This window comes from Leptosomus discolor, chromosome 14 (genome assembly GCF_034619465.1).
Source record: "Leptosomus discolor isolate bLepDis1 chromosome 14, bLepDis1.hap2, whole genome shotgun sequence".
Classification (NCBI taxonomy): domain Eukaryota; kingdom Metazoa; phylum Chordata; class Aves; order Leptosomiformes; family Leptosomidae; genus Leptosomus; species Leptosomus discolor.
In genome coordinates this window covers 3,868,577-3,891,694 of record NC_141404.1, presented here as the reverse complement: position 1 = coordinate 3,891,694, position 23,118 = coordinate 3,868,577, and the positions used below count along the sequence as shown (strand labels likewise).

Here is a 23,118-nt window from a genome sequence, read left to right as displayed (position 1 = left end):
GCACCCCCAAACTTACTAACCTGACAAAAGATTAGTTCAGCTGCCAGGTTAGCAGGCTGAACCAGCTCAGCGAAGGGGCTGTGGAGCAGCAAAGCCCATTGCTTCAAGGTCGAGGCTGAGGGTGGGGGACGATCCTGAAGAACTGAGCAGGAACAGATGCATCACGACCTCTCTCCCCTGGTAATCGACATCTGTGTTGCTGTGATGTTAAGCCGGTGCTACACTAGCCATAATGCCCAAAGGATTTGCACCATCAGTGAATGGTTGCGTTGTTTATAGTGAGCTGGATGGAGGAACTGATACAGGTTCGTTTGGGAGGGGAGTGGCAGTTCATTTCACACACTTTTCTCCTGGCTTGCACAGGGCTGTGCAAGGTCATTCTGTTAGTACATGGATGGTATGGGAACAAAAGTGCCCTCGTGGAGCGAGGGAATGGTAGGATTGTGTGTGTATTTTAGCAGCAGTGCCTGCTTACCCCTGCTTGAAGTGTTCATTAAACTACAGGCTGAGAGTTGTCAATGCGTTGACTGTTGTCTGCTCTTAGATGAGACCTGCTCCCTATCAAGACCTGGGAATGTATTGGATGAGTGGAAGAATTTTCTCAGTTAATATGTCTAATTGGTGGTTTTGTCACATGGGGGCAGAACTGTTCTCCCTGCTGGTCTGCAGCATTCGAAAGGCACAGAGTGAAAGGGAAAGCTAGCAGCTGGACCTGCGTCCGTTTAGCTGGACTTGGAGGTATGTTTCTGTCACTCATGTTCTGTGTCTGTTTCTGTTTCAGGCAAAGTCGTGCATTTGTCATATGTGTGGTGCCCACCTGAACAGACTCCACTCTTGCCTCTACTGTGTCTTCTTTGGCTGTTTTACAAAGAAACATATTCACGAGCACGCAAAGACAAAGCGACACAATTTAGGTAAGTTGTCACCCTGATGTACTCACTGGTGCTTTTGAACTCACTGTTTTATCCCTCTCAATTCAGGCGAGTAAGGGGATATTTTCTTGTAGCTACCTCATTAGACAGGGCCATCAATTTTGAGTTTTGAGTTAGTTGAGTGTTATTATTTTAAACTCTGTGCTTAAGCTACCACTGTATCACAGATAAGTTTTTGTTCACAACTTAGAATTTGAATTATTACTGTTTAGTATTTCAGTATTTATAAATTAATGTCATATATAGGGAAAAATAATAAAAATGTGGGTAGACAGAGGTTGGGGTTTTTTTCCCCCAAAGTGTGAAAAACTGTGAGTTTAGTGCCTTGAACTAGAGCATTTATTTCAGTGAACTTTTTTTCAGGAGGTCATGTTCACTTTTTTTTTTCTTGCTAAGGAAAAAAAAACCAACATCATTCCTATCACAAAAACGACTGATCAAGTAACAATCAGAATTATTTGAACTTTTGAAGTTTTGGGTTTTTTTTTGCTGTTTCTGTCTTGGCTTCTTGTTTCCAGTGGGGCCAATGACCCAAGTAATAAGAAAACAGTTTAACTGGTACTGGTACTCCAGTACCTTTCCCTCAGCTGCCTCAGAGATGTTGGTGAAATGTCACCAAGTTCTTCTATCCTGTCAGCTTTGGTGCTACATCATGTTCGAAACCAAAAGCATTCAGTTATGTTTTAAATTACTTTTTGCTTACAGTTTAGAACATTTTAGAGTTATAATGCAAAGTGCTGATCGTGTTATATTAAAATTCTGGTTGTGTCAAAATGGCTATATACAATTTTGCTTGGTGTACAACACACTTTTTCTTGAAATGAAAATACATTCTTGATGGAGTGATACAAGTAATGGGAAAAACAGCATTATTTCGTGGAATACATTTTCTCTTGGTCATTGTGGCCACCATTCTCATTTCGTTTATCCTACGTGCTTATGGAGCAAATTGTCTTTATTTTCCATGGGGACAAAGATACCTCAGAAGGCCCAAGTGTGCAGTGTACTTATGTGCTTAAGTTTGCTATTTATGGAAAAGATTATTAAAACTAGGAAATCGTTATAGTTTCTTCCTCCGTATGTGTCAAGAAAGAAAAAATTAGGCTCCATAGTGATATAGCTTAAGTTTGTAAATGCCTTGAAAAATAGAATACTAGAAAATAGTGGTGAATATCCATAACGTTTGTGAAGTTGTGAGCCTTTGAGAGAAGCTTGATCATACTTCTGGATGTCAAGGTAGGCAGCAATATTCAGTATAAACTGAAGCACAGGTAGCTGTACTTCAAATGGTAGGTTCAGGAGGAAAAAAAAAGAAATGTCTTCTCATACTAGTACATCTGAAATGGGTAAGGGCTGATAAGGCCACATCTGGAATCCTGTGTCCAGTCTGGGCGAACCAATAAGAGAGATTGGAGCTAATGGAGAGAGTCTAGCAATGGGCTAGAGGGTGCCTGAGGACTAGAACGGGTTGCCTTGAGAGGTGGTGATGTCTGTCCTTGGATGTATTCAAAAGCTGCCTGGATGTGGTCCTGGGCAACCTGGCTATAGCTGGCCCTGCTTGAACAGGAGGGTTGGAGAAGGTGACCTCCAGAGGTCCCTGCCAACCTCAACTGTTCTTTCAAAATTGAAAAAAAAACCCCAAACCAACCAGGTATGACAATTTTTTTGTTTGTTTGTTTTTATTGCTTTTTACAAGGTGTAATCTCAAAGAGCTTTTGAAGTCAGTTCATTAGGTGAAATTATTTGGGAATCTTTACCAACACAGAAGTACAAATTGCTCTGTGTAAACTCTATCTAAGGATTTCTGGTGAAGTGTATATATGTATAAACCCCCCTTTTGTGCCAATATAACTTTATGGCCAGGTTTAAGGTTTAAAAAAAACATAGTGCTAAATTGAGACCATAGACAGTATTTGCCTGTTTATCTGTGGATACTGTGTAAACACTGTAATATTTTTACTACTAAACTCGCCATGTTTATGGAGAACCTTTTAAAAGAGCTTTATAGCTGCACATGTTGTGAGCTGCTGTTTATCTACGTATTTGGAAAGCCTAAATTCTTCAGGTTAATTTTTGTGCAAGGTAGAATTTGCTGCTGTCTGCTGTACTGAAATAGCTTCTGTTTCCTTAAAGGAAAAACAAAACTGGGCAGAGGAGGGAGGCTCTTTGAAGATACACACTCTTGCTTAAAGACTGTTGTAGTTGTTGTCATGGTGCTTGACAATTAAGAACGTGTCAGATAAGGTACTTCCCAAAAGGAGCAGCCTTTAGATAAAAAGGGCAAGAGTTAATTCTACAAGTCAAAGTACAGAATACAGTATTGTATCATCTCAAAGATCCTTTTGCAGCTAAATATGTTATACTCAGTGCACATACGTGTAATGTGAAGATTGTACAACTGCTTGATTTCTGCTTTTGGAGATTCCTTTTCTCTTCTTTTTTAATGTATGTTTTGGTGTTTAATTTCCAGCTGCATGTGAAATGAGCTGTAAAAATATTTTTGGAGTTTTGCTAGTGCTTTTGGTTGCTTTTACTGCTGTAGTTTTCGTTAGGGAAATAACATCTGATAGGCAAAAACAAGTTAAGTGCTTTGAAATTTCAAAATGAACAGGAATTATTTTAAAACACTTGGTGACTTTTTGCTGAGCCAACATCAGTCTCCATGGAGACTAGGAGGAACTGCACACTTAATCACAGTTCAAAGAAATATCATAGATTTCAGCTGTAACAGCTGTCTGAGCACTGGAAGCAGTGTTTTTGCACTGTATGTTTCAGGAGGTTTCAGGATCATAGTCCAAAGTGGTTTTAAAATACATCCCTTGTTATCTCTGCTTCCCTGAGCAATATAAATTAGACACTCACGCTCTGACCTTATGGTGATACCTGTGCTCTTGCATCTACTTGCGTGTTCAGTGTATATTAATAATACTGTCCTTGTTTTAATATATTCCTTGAGTTGTGGATACGGGTGAGGGTACGTGATGTAAGATCCAGCTATGTGAGCTGCTTCTTTTAATCTCTGCCTTGCACAGTCTCTCTTAGCCGATCACCGTGATAGGCTGGTATTTTCACTGGGTTGGGAATCATGAATGCAGCATAAAATTTTTACACAGGTGTGAAAACCTTTAGAACAAGGTAGATAAGACTGACCTTTCCAGGACCGTGAAGACTCGGGACTACTGAAACAAGCCTTTGCCTGTTCTGTTTCAGTGCTCCTACTGTGCAGGCATCCCTCCCCGCCAAATGCATGCAAATGGTATCATGGGTATGTCTAGGACTGCTCGGAGATGGCCTGTGTAGTGTGCGAAGGAGTTGAGGAGCAGATGAGGCAGGGCTGTCTGCACACCCTCCTTGAGCATTCTAAGGTACTGAAAGTCACTGTAATAGGCATCTGATTATAGATGCTACAGATCTGAAATCCAGCAGCCTAAGCAGAGTGGTATCTTAGTCTGTGGATGTTGTTACTTCAGGAAATAGTTCCTGCTGTTGCGATTTTAATAATATAGAACCTTTAATTTTTCCTTTTTTCCTCTTCTCTGAATTCCATAAAACTTCTTTTGCTGCTTTGAAGTGTTGCATTGGCAGAAGCTGTGTCAGGAATATCCATTCATGAAGCTGTGTCATGAATAATATTCTGTGATTCTGTGATATCCAGCCTTCTACCCAGCAGTGGTTATGAGAGGTAGCTTAGACAATAGGCAGCAGTATAGTTATTAAGCATTTTTTCCCTTTTTTCTACTACTCAGCTCTTCAAAAACTTTCTGAACAGGACACTGCTTCTAGGTGCTTGTGTTCCAGTAGCTGCCCGTAGCCTGACCAGTGTTAAAGCCTGCTTCCTTTTTGGAACCCCCAGAGAGGCAGCGAGTTCCACAGGTTTTCTGAGCCATATGCATATATTTTTCTGGTTTGCTTTATAATGTATCTTGTAACTTTGCTCTGTATTTCTTTTGTGAGGAATTGGGAAATGGTGAGTAAAAAGTCCTTACTGATCTCTGCTGGGATTCTTGATATTGTTGATAGTCAGATGTTTCCTTTTCTCAGCCTGAAGGATCCTAAACTCTTTTTAGCTTTTCTTGTTGAAACTGTTATATGATTCTCAAGATACTCATAATTTTTTTTAGTTCTAATGTGTCCATCTGTGGTGACAACTCTGGATTAATACAGTTTACTATACTAATGACTTGTATTCTTAGTTAATGCTTCCCTGATTTCTATTTCATGTTTATTAATTGTGCTATTTAACACTGTTGGGAGTTACACTCAGTGTAACTTCTTTCCTGAGTGGTAACTGTTACTCATCTGCTACCTTGTGGTAGTGATTATTCACTGTTGGTGGTATTGCCTGTTTGCTAATCCTTCCGGAGTTTTTTGCAAGCCTTGGATTTGATTATTCTAAATGAATGTGTGCTATCAGCATCCTTTGTCATCTTCCTATATAATCTTTCCAGATCGGGTTCCAGCACCTGGGGAATCTGCTGGTGTTTTCTGTCCTTGTAAAAGCTGATGATCCCTTCCTTACTGCTTCTGCAGTTGCTCAGTGGAGGAAAATACGTAGTAGCTTAGTCCCAGAGTAGCAGGAGCAAGAAGACGACTGTGAACAGTAGCTCTAAACCAGAAGAGAGGTTGTTGCTGTAGAGAGTTCATCTCGAAACCGTGGCAGTGATTCTTTTATCAGTTTCTTGGTTGAGACTGAAAACTCCTAGGCAGACACCAAATGAAGTTTTAATAGTGTCTGAGTGAATATTTTCTATTTCTAATACGTAATGATTAAAGCTTTTTTGAGGGGATATCATATGAGAAAACAAAATTGATGGTTTTGAGAGTGGAGTATTTATGTAACCTTGCTTGGGAGTTTTTCCCCACATTCTTTTTATGTATATGCATAGAGAGAGAGAGATGTACACACACTTTACTTAGCTGCAAGAAAAGTCACTGGTATGAGGCTTAGGAAAGTCTGTGCCGGATAACCACTCCGAGTTAATTAGTTCAATTATGGTATCAAAGCTCTGTCTAGACCTATCTAAACTCTTTGGTAAGGACCCAACTCGTGCATTTCCATGCTGTGCTTCTAGCTGTTAGAGCTGCGCTCCTAACACATGCCTGGTGTCTCTGAAACAACACGTAATGCAGTTTTGGGTTGAGGTCTTGGTCTGCTCTAAGGCCCGGTTTAGGAGTGAAAGAATAGAGGTAGGTGAAATAGCAGACCCTGAGGCTCAGTGGTTAAAAGACTAAACAAGAAGCAGTTGGAAGACTGAAGTACCATTCAGTTTCTAAGGAGACTGGCAAACAGTTCATTTCAGAATTAGTGCTGTTAGAGTACATTCATTATTTATTAGATCACAAACTGTTTGTTGAGGAACTGTTTTTTCCATGTATATGCTGATGAAAGGTTCAATCCAATAAATACATTTGTGGTGAGAGGAACTGGGTGGGTGAGCATAATAATAATGCTCATAGATTAAGTTGAGGATTTTTGGTAGAATTCAGAAAGCTTCTGTTTCCCCTAGAAAACAACTGATTCTGATTTTCATCTGATTCAGAGGAAACATGACAAAAAGCTGATTTTTATACTTTAAGCTGGTCAAAGGAACAAATCTGGTTACTGCCATTAATGCGTACCTGTCTGCTGAAATTTATTATGAACACTTATGTAAAGGAATGACAGTAAAAGTTGTTTAATTTTCATTTGAGTTGGAAGGTGTTGACTGTAGTGTTAATTCTGTGTGATGGCAGTAGAGTTGAGTTCTGTAAACAGCTGAGACTTTCATCATACTCTGTGTGGAAGGGGCCGTTAAAGCAGTTCCCAGCACAGTGTATTGCAGTGCTAGAGTAGCAGTTTGTTTTTCCCTTTTGCGTGTAGCCTCAGAAAGGCGTAGAAAAGGTCATCTGGGCATTTTAACAGCCTCTTGCTTTGACTTCTAATGTTTTGCTTAGTGATGGTGTGGAGAAAAGTCTGTTAAGGAGGTGAAGGCAAATGGAAACAGCATGCAATGTGTTACAGTTCTGTCAGAGATGGATCGTATCAGACTGGTATGTCTTTTTGATAATATAACTGATGTAGAAAAAGGAAATACACTGGACCTGCTTTGTCTAGATCAAGTGAAGAATCTGACATTTTGCCTCCTTGGAAATTATTACTTGAGATAGAAGTGACAGGGATTAATATAAGATTGTATGAAGCAGGATAAAGGGAGGCTGGTGATGAATAAACTGAAAGCAGAGTGTGTAGGATGCCATGGACTTTACTAGCAGAACCAGACCTGGTTTACTGCTGTTTTCTTGTAATTGAAGAGAAGGAATTATGTCTGTGTACGAAATCCATGACAGTCTCAAAGTTCAGCGGTATTGCTTATACTGAGGAGGGCTAGGTAGTCCTGTCATAAGAACTAAATAATCTCGTTGACTAAAGTAATAAAAGTGAGGTAACGTTTGATAGTAGAAAGTACGAACACTTTGTACTCCAGCATAATATCCTTGTGAACCAGAGGATCATTGATTGGAAGAAGAGGAGGAGGAAGAAAGCATTTTGGATATACAGGTCAGCCGTAGGGTGTGACTGAACCTCCAATATTCCTCATAGCCATTAAAAATATCTGCTGCTCTAGGACGTAGCGTGCACAGTGTTGCAGGCAAGTTCTTGTTTGCTTACGTGATGCACATTCCAGCCTGGCATTCCTATCATTTACCTCAAACCTTGAGCCAGACTGAGCTCGTAAGAAGGCAGCAGGCCTTTGTCCATCGCAGTTGTCTTCTGCTAGGAGCTGCTCTGGTAAGTGCAGGTGACTATGAGCTCCTGCAAGCCATCTCTCAAAACCTCCTCTTAGTATCAGAAATGATGCCTGAAGAGTTCTCTCTATACCTGCAATATTCTTAGCCCTAGGAAAACTGACCTCCTAAATATTTACCTGCATATTGCCAGCTCTGCATCCAGCTGCTCGCTTCAGACACCAGCTACTAACTTCTATGCAGTTCTGGATCTTAGTGCTGCTTTTATTGAAAACAGTGTTTTCAGGTCAGTCTCCATTGTTGATCAAATGAGAACATGCAGATGAGTATAAGCAGTTTGCATCATATCATCTGGAGCAGGACAAAACTTGATATAGGAATTCTATCCCCAAATTTCTGAAAAAAATGGGCAGGATTAAGTAGGGAGTGTTTAACAGTTTCTCTCCATTAAACCTGAATAATATTTTATGGGGTCAGGAAAAGGTGCTTTAGGCAGGAGGATTTCATTCTTTTCAGTTTTCCAAGGTTTGCTGCAAACAGGGGAACTATTGGAGGTTGTAGGGTCAGAGAAGGGCAGGGAGAAGACTGACAAGAGGCAAAATATATCCTATAATAGGAAGCACAGGGCAACTTAAGTACAGGCGTGCTACGAGCTCTGCAGTATATACTGGGTGTGTGCACACAGGTAAGTAGTGTGTCTGTGTGATACGTGCATTTCTGAATGAGGTCAGGGAGCTGAAGTTAATATTCTGCTCATAATAAATTAACATAAAATGTTTTGACAGACCGTGATTTCTCTAAATTAACAGTCAAAACCACTTTTGGTATCTAGATTCCGTAGGGATACTGGGACACTTCCTTCATCTTCTTTCTTGGCTTCAATTTGCATGCTGGTGTAGGATGAGACTCTAAACCGTCATGGGGCAAGTGTACAGCATAGAGGCTGGCCCTTGGGCTACTAGTTGTATTTAAGTGGTTTGCAGGATAGTACAGGGTACTTGCCGTGTTTGAATTGTGGGCAAATCCATCCCTTTAAACGTTAACATTCTAGATCTGTATGGGGCCACTGGGCATCCCGGAGACTTTAGAGCACAACCAGCAAAACCACTTCTTATCTGTTGGCTGCTGGTTTAAAAAAAAAAAAAAGAAACAGCACTTAAGGAATAGAATGGGTTTATCTCAAGTATTAGGAGAAGAAAGTACCTGTTCTGTTCAATAGTGAGTGTGAGAAGGAAGGATAATGCTTAACTGTGGCCATTGCTTTTTTTAATGTGTATTAAAAGTTGGGGTGTCTGCTGCATTTTTGGCAACAAGCAGAAGTTTGGGAGGCGTGTGGTTCCTGCCCCTCCCCAAAGTGCATGCAATTCGCAGTGGTTTCAATGGAAGCTAGGTTGTGTCGCCATTTAGCAGGGCTAGCTTTTTCTTTATTCTCTCTCTCCCTCTTTCTTTTCTTATCAGTTTAGGACATCCAACCTGGGATGCAGGTTTCAGGAAAAGCAGAGGAAGGCAATCAGATGCTTGTTTTCTACTAATACATAAGATACAAAAACAAGTGGAGAGCTGGCTGAAGTTTAGCAAATCACTTCTTGTGAACTCGAGACTATTATCAAACTGGTTTAATGATGAACACTTAAGGTGAGAAAACAGGGAGTATGAATTAGCTTAGGATGTTGACTCAGAATACTCTCTGAAAGAATTACAGATTTAGTCTCCTTTGTTACAAAAGTTGAACAAAATATGGGTGTGCACAGAATATGAGTGTGTGTTGATTTCAGGTTGATAACATGCCAAGGTTAAGTCAGAGAAATTCAAAGTGGAGTTAATTTCAGTACAGGTAAAAATTTACCTGAATTCTGAGTTGCTGTGTGTTTTGTTCTACTTGAATGCAACCAGAGTTTCAAGGAAGATGATACAAAAACATGATTCACAAATATGTTGTATCTGATGGAAGGCTGCTATATATTATGGTGAAGGATCCCCTTTTCGACTGAGCAATGTTATTCTGTTCACTTGGCTCTTTTGGAAACTGAACATACAGGTTTCTTAACTGGACGAGACATGCGTGCGCGTACGTGCACGCTCTGGATGTGGCATGCTTCCCTGCTTCTTTACATATTGCTGTTGCGTTTCCATCATCTCTGGTCTCTTAACATTTTCCCAAGGACGTCAGTCGATATGTTTGGCAAAGTAAAGCACTCGGGCTTAAACAAAACACTTTACTTGACTCCCAGATGGAGAGTTTGAAGACCTTTTGCTGCCTAAATTTAAACTTTCACCCCTGAGCTGTTGTCTTTCAAAACTTACTGTCACTTGCACCAGTAGATAAAGTTGCTCTCATTCCCTACATGATCTTCTGTGGTGCCTCATTGTTTCTCCAGGCTGATAGCTTTATCTTTAAATGAAAAATGAGATATCTTTTGACTTTCCCTCTTGTGTTGCAGCTGCTTATAATTTTATGTATGGAGGGGTACGAGGAGATCTGACTTCAAAATAAAGGTAGCCTGTTGTCAGCATAGAAGGTATAAAACCAAAGAAAAATGTTACATTCCAAGAGACCTTTTCATTCTTAAATTATTTGGTTTGTGATCCGCAAGTAGGTATTTTGAAACAGGAAACTATGATCAAATTTAATGAAATGACATTATGATTCCTTTAAATTTCTTCTAGTTCTTCCCTATGAAAGAAAAAAAGTGTATTTCTACCAAATGTATATTTTATTTTTCCCGTGTAATCAGTTCTGTATGTTTATTAAGATGAAAGTGGATTCAGGTATACACTGATTCCACCCCCCCTGCTCCCTCCTGAGAGCAGTTAGTAGTAGTGTTAGGAAAAGCAGATACCAGAAGGTAGGAGTAGCAGCCGTTCTGGAGGAGCCTCCTGAGAGAGATGTTCATTGTGAGGAATGTGGGGCATCACAGCAGAGTTGGCAGTGGATTGATTAATGTGAAACATCTAGGCGTTGCTTCTAGGTTAGTAGTTGCCGAACTTTTTACGAATTTGAGGCCCGTTCCTGTTAGTTTTGTGATCCCAAATACTAATGCAAATGATGTTACACGTGCATTCTCATACTTTACTGTCGTAGTGGGTTTTTACTGAATTTTCTGGTCAGGTGTTTCAGTTTGGGGTAAAGCTTCACAGCAATTTAGTTTTTTTAAAAAAAAAAAAGTTTGTCTGTTGCTGACAATGAGGTGAAGCTTGTGTTGCTCCTTCCCAGATCCTTTGAAAGTTTTGTATGGACTTTGTCCTTCTGGTGTGGTGTAACTTCAGTTAATGCTAACAAGTTGCTTTCTTTGGAAGAATTTCTGTCATTAAGACAGTCCCTTCCATGGTGCCTCCATTGGGGACCCTCAGCCCAGCGCCTGCCAGGCCCTGCAGACCGGCTCCGTGGGCACGGTAGTTCACCAGAGTGACTTGGTAGTGGATATTTTTCCCTTTGCCCTAAAGAAAACATTCTTTCTTCACCTCAAGATGAACGGAATAAGAAAATTAAAGTCTGTTTCAAGGGGAAAATTCAAATTATACTGATTTGAAACAATTAACTTGCGAACTTTACCAGTGGACTCTTTTCCTGGGATCCTGAAACTGAACAGCTGTGTTTTGGCTTTCATGAGAAACTCCTGCCCTTCCTTTGTGCTGTAACCAGGCCTGTATGGCTGCCTTGTCACTGGTGCTTGAGGTGATTTGTCCAAAACCCATTGCAGTCTTTTTAATGACATCGGAAGTGTTGGCATATATACAACTGTATTGTTCACATAAGTGTGCTGGAGAGGGGATGTTTTCTCAAGAGTCCTTAATCAGGCGCTGGACAATTACAGCTTTTACTCTGCCAGTGTTTCTGTTAAACTTTCTGATTCTTTACGCCAGAAATTCATTCTGCTCTGAACAAGTGCTTTGTGTAAGCTGGTCTCTTGTTGGTTTTGATCTTGACATCTATACTTCATCACTCATGCATGTAAATCCAGAAAGCTGAGGAAAGTAAGGAATCCTCCGAGCACAACCTATGCCTACCCATTCTGCTGGTAGATTGAAAGTACTAGTGCTCGCAGAGTCCTATTTATTTGATGTTTTGCCAGTCCTGTTCTGTTATTTGGAGGGGAGGGGGGCTGTTTGTAGGATCTCTTAAATATATGGAGAACAATAATTAATTTTATGTTTTTGAGACCAATACGTGGGACTTTCAACAAGTCTTTGTTGAAAACTGTCCATAACTAGTAGTGCAATAGATAATGGACTGAGTATTATACAACTCTAATATTCTGTAGCTTGTGATCCCCCACCCCCCCCTTCCCAATTGTGTAGTGTTTTGTTGCTGATCTCCACCGCAGCTAAGATTCTTACTCCTTTTTGTGACATTCTTCTAAAGGAGTTTATTAAGCCCTCTGGGCACCAGGGTGAAAATTCTGGTTGTTTGGACATTACGCAAAGTAACGCAAGGAATCCTTATCCTCTTCCACAAGCTAGTTGTGATCCGAATAGACAAAACAAAAGCATGAGGCACATCAGCAAGATGACAGCTGATACACGTGGTGGAAACTTGTTGAAAGTAGTTGGTGCCTTTATTAAATAATAGGAGAAATAACAAACAATTTGTTGGTAGTCATTGAAAAAGTGATTTTTGAAAGAGGAGGAAGAAAGGGGCGCACAGGACTAAAGGAGAGGGGTAGAGGCTGTGAAGGATGGATGAGATGTGGTTAGAAAGAAACCTGACCAAGCTGACCAAGAAGCCTTAACCATGAGCACTGGCCCACTAACGGCGGAGCACAAGCACTTTACCTTCGTTTGCCTGATGAGACCGCCAGCGGCATTCCTGCTGCGTGGCATGCTGTTTGCCTTATTTATGGCTTCACAGTAATTCAGCGCGGCTTCTTGCAGGCTACCTAATGGGGTAATGGTTTCCTTCGTTTAAAACAAGTTTCTACTGTAGTGAGGTTATTTTAATAATAATATCTGGAAATAAAAGGAATTTGGAAATTAAATGAATGGAGGATATACTCTTGAGGAAGAACGGTGACATGTTGCTCAGCTGTCTGCTGGATGCAGATTGTATTTTAGTAGCTGGGTAAGAATTTGTTAGTACCCGATGAAATTTATTTTTTTCAACTTGCCTTTGATTGTGGCTTTTTTCTGTATATACTGAAAATCAGCAATTTGCTATGGTGAGTTTGCGCTTTCTTCTTCGGTATATGTTGAAGCAAAATGTCATTTCCCAGTTAGCTGATTTATTTCGTTTCTTGGCTTTCTTTTGTTTAGGGTTGTGTAAGAAAAATACTTTTAACGTTGGCCAGTGTTCAAATGTTCATTCTAAAAGGGTGTGTAAAACAAGAGAAATTGAGACTATGTAACCTGTGAAATAAAGTACTCTGGAAAACCATTCCCTGGACAGGTATCTTTCAGTTTTCGGCGCTGTCTTCTGTTTGAGCCTTCGTTTGGATTTTAAATAGGTGCTTTCTGATTATTTTAATGGCTTTGATTAGGAATTACTGAAGTCTTAGAAAAAGACGGTTCAAACTTACATGTCAAATCGTAGAGTACTAGTTGTGCATGTATTGTCAGTTGCTGTAATTATGCCTTTTGGTTACTTAGGTCTTTGAAAGGTATATTGTGAATTACAAGTTGAAGGTAGCTAATGCTTTGTTGTCTTGCGCAGTTTTCTTGCTGTGCCAGAAGTAATTGAGTAACCTATACTGTAACTGGAAAAATTTCTGTTTTTTTTCTTTTTTCCTCCAGATTCTAAGGTAGAGATTTTACTTTTTGTGGACTGATGAGAAGAAAGAGTGCCTGACTTGGAAGCCTGCTTTAAAATGTCTTCTAGTTTATGAACTCACGTCTTTTTTTCCTCCTCCCCAACTTCCCTTCTGTTTTGCAGCCATAGACCTTTTGTATGGGGGTATATACTGCTTTATGTGTCAAGATTACATATACGACAAAGACATGGAACAAATTGCCAAAGAAGAACAACGAAAAGCTTGGAAATTACAAGGTTTGGTTTTCCTGCCTGAATTTTTTGTTTCTGTTTTTAATCGTACCTGTCCCTCCCATTTGTCAATGGCAAAAAAACAGTAAGGGGAAGAAAGAGCTCTTTAGAGTTAGTAGTGCAGGCCATGGGAGAGAGAGATGTCTAGTTATTACTTTCCAGGAGTTAGACTGTTAGTTTAACATGTGCGCCACACCTAATTGTAGCAAAAATATTTTATTTTTAATTGCAAAATATATAAAAATATCTAACATTAATCCTGCAAAACTTGCATAATATCAGTCAGCTTGGTATTAGGTAGAAAATGTAACAGTCTGCTCCTTTAGGCTTATTTACGTGATATAGGCGATAAAGCTGTTCCCCTCACATGAAATGCCATCCTTGTGTGTGATTTTTTTTTTTTTAATAGAACGTGCCAGCTTACTGACACACCTGTGCTTTCATGGTACACGCACAGTATCTATGTAGAAGTATTTACACACAAATATATGTACACACATTTGTTTTATTCAGTTTGCTTTCCCTAATTTTTTCTTTTTTAGCTTTCACCCCAACAGTGGTTTCTCACTACCAGTGTACAATGACAGGTAAGAGGCGTGGGCTGGCGACGCACTTCACTAACAAGCGTCCCTTTGCTGATTATCCTGCCATTTTAGACATGAATCACAGTTAAGAATGCCAGTTTTATCGTGCAAATTGTTTTCCTCTTGTTTGGATATGTTCCAATGATGGAATAATTACAGCAGACTTGATTTCATATGCCCTTTCCTTGATAGAACTGCTCCAAAACAAACCTTTTCTCCTTTTTTTGGTTGGTTGGTTTTTTGTTGGGTTTTTTTTTTTTTGAAAGGAAAGGAAGTAGCATTTATCGTAAACTGAGTAGTTTTTAAGCATCAGTTATAAAAGCTTCTCGTCTTCCATTTCCAGTGGCTTCTAGGGGGTGTGTTTTCTTAAAGTGGGAAAGTCTGTATGTGAAGACAGATGACTACTGTCTAGTAATGTCTCTTACTGAATCCATGGCATCCTGTTTCGATGTGACAGCCTTAGTCAGGGCTGATATGACTTCAAACCATTCTTAACCTCATTTCCAATTTTAAAAATAGCAGCTAACATCGTATTAACTAGAGCTTTTCTGATGGCATATCAAAAGTATAGCTCCTCTTATTTAGTTTCTACTACAGTGTTCCCATTCTCGTTCCTCGAAATGAGGAATAAGCCGAGAGTTGAGCTGGAGGAAGAGAGCATAGCGAAATTGCCAGTGAGTCCTAGAAGAAGCTTAAAATGCTTTAGCACAAAGCACTGGTTTTACAAAGCAATACAAAATGGAAACATGTTTTTAAACCTTTCGTGCAGGCTATTTACCTCTTCTGAAAACTCCTTCAAACCCCTCTAAACTGTGTTGTTTTGGGGACCAAATCAGTCAACTACAACAGCATAACACTTTGAGGAAGTCCCCCCGGTTCCTTACTTTTGAATATGTAAATTCAAAGAGCAATTTCTCAACTTATGTTGTCCTTAGCAGGTGATAAGTTTGTGTCATCTGAGGTGCAGTCAGTTTGTCCTCCAGTGGACATCAGACTGCTCTAGCTTGTGTTCTAGAGTAACTACAGCCACAAGATTGTTCATCTTGTTGCCTTGGACCACAGAGTTGTGCGGCGAAGGGCAGAATCACCGAGAGGAGCTGCCGGGCAGAAAACCTAATCTGTACTGGTTAACTGCCTAATGAACGGCATATTAAATATATACATGTGTATATATGTGAATGCATATTTATATGAATATGCACATTGCATCTTCTGTCCCTGGAGAGCAAACCTGTAATGACCAGTGAAGATACAAAATGAAGGAATAGACAATAATACCCTTTAAATTTTTGAAGTACGCAGTGTAGACGCTTTTTCTTTAAAGTCGTGGCATAGGATCTTTTGTTTTATGGCTTTTCATCGTGAAAGCACGTGTGTCTGCCCACAAATTTATCTAAGGAATGAGAAAGGGTGATACGAGGGAGAAATATGGAGAATTAGGTCCTCTTTTCCTTCTTTCTCCATTGCTTCAATCCATCCCCTCCTTCCCGTAGTGGCTCACATTATCAGAAAGATTATGAAGTACAAAGGGGAAGAGAACCCTTCTTCCTCTGAACTGAATGTCAAGACTAGTACAAACCCCAAAATCAGGGTCTTGGTTTTATATTTCTACCACAGAGTTAGTTTACCTCAGGTAGTGTTGCCAACTTAAAAGAACTTAAGAAGTGAATCCGGTGTGCAAAACCTGAGAATGACCTAAGAATTGAAGTATGAGCCTTGTGTATTTTCAAACTTCTATCCACAGCGCTTGAAGAGTGTTAGTGTATACTTCAGTAGATGCTCACATAACAACATGATGCCTGGAGAAAAAACTTTAAGAAAAACCCCAAATACCATGAGATTCATTTCATACTCTCGTGATATTAACTCAGTGTGGTGAGCTCCCATGTCCAGCTGTAGTTCAGGGTTATAGCATATAACTCTGAACAACTTGCAACTGTACCTTTCCTGCCCCCCCCCTCTGGTATTGAATATTCCTTAATAACAAGGGAGGTGAGAATACACAGAGCCCTTCATTCTAATTAATGTTTGGATTTTTTGGGGGGGAAGAGGGGGATTTGCTGAAGTATAGCAAAGTAAACATCTACATTAATGATTACTTGCAAAATTGTGACTTTATTATGAAACTAGAGCTTTCATCGCCTTTTCCTTCACTCATCCATATGTCCCTGATAAAGTCTCTGAAAAATAACAATTTTGTATTTGACCTAATGAAATTAATTCTTGGATAGAGATTTCACATGCTGACTTGAATCTCTGGCTATTTTATAGCATCATTTTTAAAATGAAGGATTTTCACTTCTGTAACGCTACTTTCCTTTAATTGTAAATGGTAACCTGTGCATGTTTTACGAATTTTTGTTAAAGGTAGTTTATATTGGAGTTTTTGGCATGCTTGTGGGTGTTATTAAATCTTTCATTAACCCTTTTTCCTTCTTTGTGTGTGGTTTTTCTTTTTTTAAAACTTTTAAACACAAACTAGCCCTAATAAATGGTTCTGTCTTCCCCGCCCACCCAATTTTCAAGAGTAATAAACCCTCAATATTCTTGTTAACTTATATAGCTGGAACAGGACACCCTTTAACTTCTGTCTCTGACTTAACTTGTGCTCTTTGTCATGAAAGGCTTCTGTAAGAAAGTTTTCTGTTTTGCTCTGTGTTTATTGTGACATTAACTGTACGTGGTTTTCTGTTTGGTTTCATTTCTTTTTAACTGAACAATATTTGATTCACCCAGAATCCTGCAAAATGATCCGGTCTGTCTTGTTTAACTTTACTTGAAGAGTTGCTCGTGTGAAATGCTTTGGTCCCCATCCTCTATAAATACTTAAGCTGTATAGTTATATATAGATATATATGAATAGTCCTGCTGACATACGTGGAACTACTGCATGCCTAAAGTTGAGCGCACATGTGTTTCCAGGTGTGAATTTTGTTATTTTCGATTTAAACCAGGATTTAAACATATCCAGGGGTTGTTTGTTGGGTTTTTATTATGAGATTTCACCCCGTTGCCAGATTATACTGACTGTCTTTGGCCGTGTTTAAACTACAGCGAACCCAAAGGCGAGAGTTCAAGGTTACAGCTGGCCAGTGCAATAGCTGGTACCGACACGGTGTTGAAAATGATTTTGACCTTTTTTACAAGCCAATTTATATATAAGAGGGTATTACGAATATGAAAAGGGCTGCTGAAAACATCTAATACACACCTTGTTGCAAGCCAATGTTCTGTCATACGTGAACTGTCCATATGTGCGTCTCTAAAGTAGTTTCACTCGTTTGCCTGTGCGTACCGTACGGTGTATTCAGAGCGTTGCAGCTGGTTTATCTCATCAATCTGTTACGCAGTAATTAGTTTCCTTTTCTGTTTTCCTGGGTGTGTAGCTTGATGCTGAACCTTGGATAAAGGAAAGGGACTATATGATTCTGGTATTCTTTCTTATGCTTCTTGCATAATCTGTTGTTGAATCAAATAAAGTGAGAGATGGGTGCATCCATGTACATAAGAATTTTCTAGTCCTCAATCTGAAAATGAGACTTTTATTACTAGAACCTGGAGGGTCAGTAGTAACTGTGAATTGATCATTTTTGGGTGGGTAGCTTCTGACAAGCATAGCTATTTCTGAAAATGAAGATCAAAGAGCTATTAAAATTTAATGTATATTATGCAGAATGTGTAAGCCTCTAGCTATATCTTCTACTCTCCTTCTTTTCATATGTATGATTTATAATTTATTTTCTGTAGCACAGCACTGTTTCTGCTCCATGCGTTCTGTGAAAAATAACTCTTAATTGAATTTAATTCTCAGTTTTAGAGTAGATTGCTTGTCACCTTATTATTCCTTATTTTTAATGCCGAGATGCTGTTGTGGCTCACTATAATTGACCTTGCATAGTAATTTCTCTGTGCTACATAGAACGCTGCAGCAGTACTTAGCTGGTCAGCACGTGAGCCTTCACTGTTGTGTTTTTCTGGTGTCAGATTTATGCTGAACACAACTCTGTGCTTACTTCAGATCTATTCTCCGTACAACTGACCCGACTCATTTCTGCTGTGCCTTCCTTTGAACAAAAGCATTGGAAATACAGTGTGGATGTTTAAAGAGAATAATGACAGATTTTAGCTGTAGCTCGTGAGAAAGGGTAGCTGAGTATTTGGAGAGTTTTGGTAGGTTGGTGGGGGGAGGGTTGTGTTTAAACCTACTACTAATTGCATTTTTAGGTAACGTTAGAAATATCAGTAAAGTGAATCTCAAGTATTAGAACTTGCTAATATCCAGTCCTATGTTAATGGTTATAAGGAGAAGTCATGTTCTGTAATGGTATATCCTAAGACATGTAGTAACTGTTTAGTGTATTGAATTACTAAGTTCTGCTGTTCATCTGTAAAGATTAAGCCTGTATCTGTCCATTAAGTTGGGTCAGTTTTGATTTATTTAATAACTTGTCACAGTTCAGTGATGAGATTTCTTGGTTATCGTGTATCTTCTTCTAAAATCGTATGGTGGTTCCGTCATTTGACCTCCTCTGAGCACAAAGAAACACATCTTTGAGTAATAGGGGATTTATTCTTGTGCTGGAATTTCTTTTTAACTGAAAGGAGGATTATAACCCAATAATGGAAAATGTATTTGGTCTAGCTATACCTTATAAGTAAAGAAGTGCTTCTCTTTTTTTTCTTTTAGTTCTTATATGTTGGAAGATTGGTTGGTATCTTTCTGAACAATATTTGGGGATGGGGAAGAAATCAATCTCTTGCAGTTGTACATAGATTGAATCTAACTTAATGGACAGCATGTTGAAAGTTTTTACTTGAACAGAGTTTTTAATCCTTTTACTAAACAACTTCCTGAAACTTTCTTTTCATCTGCTTAGGCATTGGAGAGAAGTATTCAACATGGGAGCCAACCAAACGAGAGTTAGAATTGCTACGACACAACCCCAAGCGGAGAAAAATAACCACAAACTGCACCATAGGTAAGTTCTAGAAATCCTTTCCGGAGCTGATTCTCAGCCACGTGTATGTTCAAAATTCTGTGTTGTTTTTCCATAAATATTTTTACCCTGAAGTAGTTGTAGTGGATTTCCTTAACCATTAGGCTAACAAAATAAGTTTATTTTGCACTACGTTTTTCTCACTGTAGAAGGATGTCTGCTCTGTCACTTCAGGTACTGATGATGATTCATCTGTGTAACAGCTATAAAACAGAAATATGTTTTTTTTACAATGTGCTTTTAAAGACTTTAGCAGAAATCAGCGATGTCATCTCAACACAGCCTTCATCAGAGATCCCATGCAGGTGTATGGAGGGAAATCCTGTAGTTGAGATGTATCCTCACCTGAGTCCATTGGTAAATCTGGTTTTAGCAGACAGAATAAGCACAGTGATGTCTCTGCTTCATGTTCTAAACACTAAATGGGGTCTCTTCAATTTCATACTGACTCTGAAAAGATGTAATTTGTTCTCCAGTGTGTGTCAAATAGCAGTTTTGAAATGCGTATCAACTGTTTAATGTCTAGAGTCCAGAGTCTGGAGCAAAGAACTCTCTGAAAGGTGGGTATGTCTGCTTACAGCTGGAGAGTATTTGGGTAAGGGCGATGAAAATGAACAGTGTTTGCCAGGTGTTTTTCTGCTGTCTTTAGGTTGGGGGAGTAGGGGGTTAAAACCAGCTTCCTGAGAAGCGCTGATGAAGATTATTGGGCATTCTCCTATACTGTTAAAAGCACAGTAACATTTTAATGGTGAAAGTACAAGGTTGGAGATGTAGCTATGGACATTGGAAGTACAGAACTGTTTAATCAGTTTTTTCCTAATTTTTCAGCTCCGTACCATTTTGTGTGAAAGCATCACACTTTCAGCACATCCGCTTTTGTCAAAATACACTGAACGTAATTGCTAAAACTTTCTAAGGTCATGTTTCTAATGCAGTAAGTCATATTTAATCCAAAATATGTGTATATTTATTTGGAAAAATGGACTGAGAAGCACAGAGTAAGCTGAAATAAGTTGAAAACGCGTATAGAATGGTAATCCTAAAGAAGGGAACTGCATTTGCAGTAGCGGAACAGGAAAGACAGTTGGAAAAAAACATCTGGACTTTGGAAACTTCAGTCAGCCTAGGAAAAAATAACTAGGCAAAGATTGCTTGCATCATGTTCACACTGGGATTTTATGGTTTTTTGACGCTCCAGTATATTTTGTAAAGGCTGTTACAAATTACTTAAGATAATAGAACTGCGCAGGGGGGGAAAAAGTTTGATAGAATTTTGAAGGTGAACGTGACCTTTCTGAAGAATTGAAGCGCATTTCTGTGTTTCTCTTTCCAGTTTGAAGGAATGCTATGCCTACTCTTACAGGATTTTACATTTTTCAGTCTGCTTAAAAAGGACACGTCTGGTTGCATGAAATCTCATACAACGCTGCATGGGCGGGGGAGCGCCCATGAAACACAGGGGATAAGGGAAATGACTGATCTCTTTACTTCTGCAGGCATGCTTTTAATAATTTCTCCTACTGAGCCCTGAAGCTGTCTATGTGCTGAGATTTAGAAAGAGAAAAAAAATCAAAGCACCCAGGAGACACAATGCAGTTTTGGGCTACGGTTAAAAGCAAAAGACTAGCTTTCTTTCACAAAAATACATTGGGGGTTTAGCTGAAGGAAGAAAAGGCCTGCCATTGTCCTTGAGCCTTTTCTCTCCATCTAACCTGCTGCTAAATATATATCTGCTTCAGAGTCTTTTTCCCTTCACTTTCCTCACATTGACTTGTCTGTTTGCAGTTGCAGATCAGTGAAGAGACTGTATGCAGACTGAAATGCTGCAATTATCTGGGCATGCCCATTTCTCTCTTTTCCTAATACTCAATTCTTTTGACATCAAGTTTTTATCAATCCCATAGCAGATATTAGTGAATCCAGTTTATCTTCTGGGGTAGGTAAGTGGCTCAGAGAAGAGGCGTAACGTCCAGTTTTATTGGCGCTGAAAATGAAGATGATGTTCATAACCATCTATAATAAGCACATCTGTTGGTCAGTTCTGTTTACAGAAGTCTGATAAACCATAACCAGCTGCTTTTGTGTATAAAATGCTCTCTGCAAAGCTGTTTCAAGATGAAGGCCAGGGGTGTTTCTTGCTTTCTGTCTTGCCTCCAGAGATATACTGATGTCAGTTGGGAGACGGCGTGTTTAACTGCTCTGCAGCGACCTTCTGAAACGGTTGTTGTGCCGGTGCCTGTTTTGGCGTTTGTGTAAGACAAGTGTATTGGTATCATTACTGAAGTAGGTGGGACAGTACTCTGAAACCTGGACAGGCATGGCCTTGAAAGGATAAACTTTAACTTGTGTGTGAAGGGCTTGCATACAATTTGGAGCCCTAATAATAAAATACGTTACACTTGATGTTATTCCTATCTGGAACACACTAGGTGGTAAAATATGTTCTGTTGTAGTTTCCTGTTACATTTATATTACTTGCACGACACTTTTAGATGAATGTTTTACTCTATGGCAGAACCTTCTTTGTACGTAAAGGGATTTTTTTTTTGTTCCAGATTTGTAGCAATCTCGTGCTTCTCAAACAGCTGGATGTGTCTGCTACTGTTTGAGCTGTTTGAACTTTTATACAGCTGTGGGATCTTTTGTCTTTCATTGGCACCATAGATTAAATCTGAAGAATAATCAGTCATGAAATGAATGCTGATGATGGAGGACTAAACTGATAGTTCGTTAGAGGAAACACTGCGCAAAACTCCTAGCTTTTAATTTAGCGAATCGAAACGATGTTTCCACTTATGCGACAATTTGAAACCCATTGAAGAAGGAACTTCTTGTTCACATCCTCAAAAAAAAACGAACAACAAACCCAACCAAAATACCGACCCAAAAACTCCACAAAAAAAACCCCCGACTTAACAAAAACCCATACGTTTTGCTTGGTTCTCTTTTAAAACGGTGTGTATTTCCGTCTCCTAGATGCTTTTCCAGATGGTAAGAAGACAGAGTAGATAACTTTGCTTGAATCGCTATTTTGCCGTTGAGCAAATTGCTCTTCAAATGAAAACTCAGGCTGGGCACTGTTACAGGCTGTAGGAACTGTGCTGATTCCTGCCTTCTGGGGTATAAACAAAGGGCACTTCAGTGTTGCACATAAGCGCCTTCCAAGGGCCTTGGAACACACTGTTAACCAAGTGGAAAGGGTGAGCTATCTACGTGCAAGAAGCTGTGGTGAAAAATCCTTGCATAGTGTGGATGTTGCGTGGGGCATTTCTGATGTCCTGGCGGACTTGAAATGTTGATGGAGTTTCTGTATTTCAGGATATTCAAGAGGAGTGTATAGTCTACTCAGACCATGAACATAATGCTCTTTGGTAGCAATATCGGCTCAGGACCGGTGTTCTCGGACCTCATTGTGCCCCAGACACTGTAGATGCTGCCTTTTTCATTGTGCTGGCACCGTTTTCAGGTGAACTAGATCAGTCCGAAGGGATGGCATATTGCGGGGAATGCAGGAGTGAGTGGGAAGTAGAAATTTCTTAAGTTACTGTGCGTTGTTCTCAGTTCTCAACAGCAGTACTGAATTGTGGCCTAGACGGTTCAATTCATAGAATATTTCTATCCCTGGAAGTGCTTTGTCTTTATTTTGGGTCGAAGCTGGTGTTGCAAGCATCCTGTAAACACCAGAACTTTTATATGGAAAATGAAATAAGACTTAACAATTATTAAATTAAATTCTAACGGTGTTAACAGGAAAATCTAACTTACTCAGTCTCCTGTCTGTGAAGAGGCTGCCCTGAGCAAGTGAGGGTGGTGACCAAGCTCCAAGTTCACAAGCAAGTTTTTTATTAGGGTGCTGGACTAGAAGTGAAAGTGATACCGGTATCTTTTGGGAACTGTTTTCCAAA

General features: G+C 39.5%; 1 protein-coding gene across 2 annotated transcripts in view; it reads left to right on the top strand.

The window, feature by feature from the left end:
- Positions 1 to 23,118, top strand: part of USP22 (ubiquitin specific peptidase 22) — a 109,953-nt gene that overhangs the window by 39,827 nt on the left and 47,008 nt on the right. Inside the window, exons 2-5 of one of the 2 annotated variants that reach the window (XM_086472791.1) lie at positions 782 to 914; positions 13,525 to 13,638; positions 14,175 to 14,219; positions 19,094 to 19,195. In XM_086472791.1, the coding sequence (XP_086328917.1) occupies positions 782 to 914; positions 13,525 to 13,638; positions 14,175 to 14,219; positions 19,094 to 19,195 (394 nt within the window). The remainder of the gene's footprint in view (positions 1 to 781; positions 915 to 13,524; positions 13,639 to 14,174; positions 14,220 to 19,093; positions 19,196 to 23,118) is intronic. The other variant, XM_086472792.1, reaches the window with a different exon arrangement.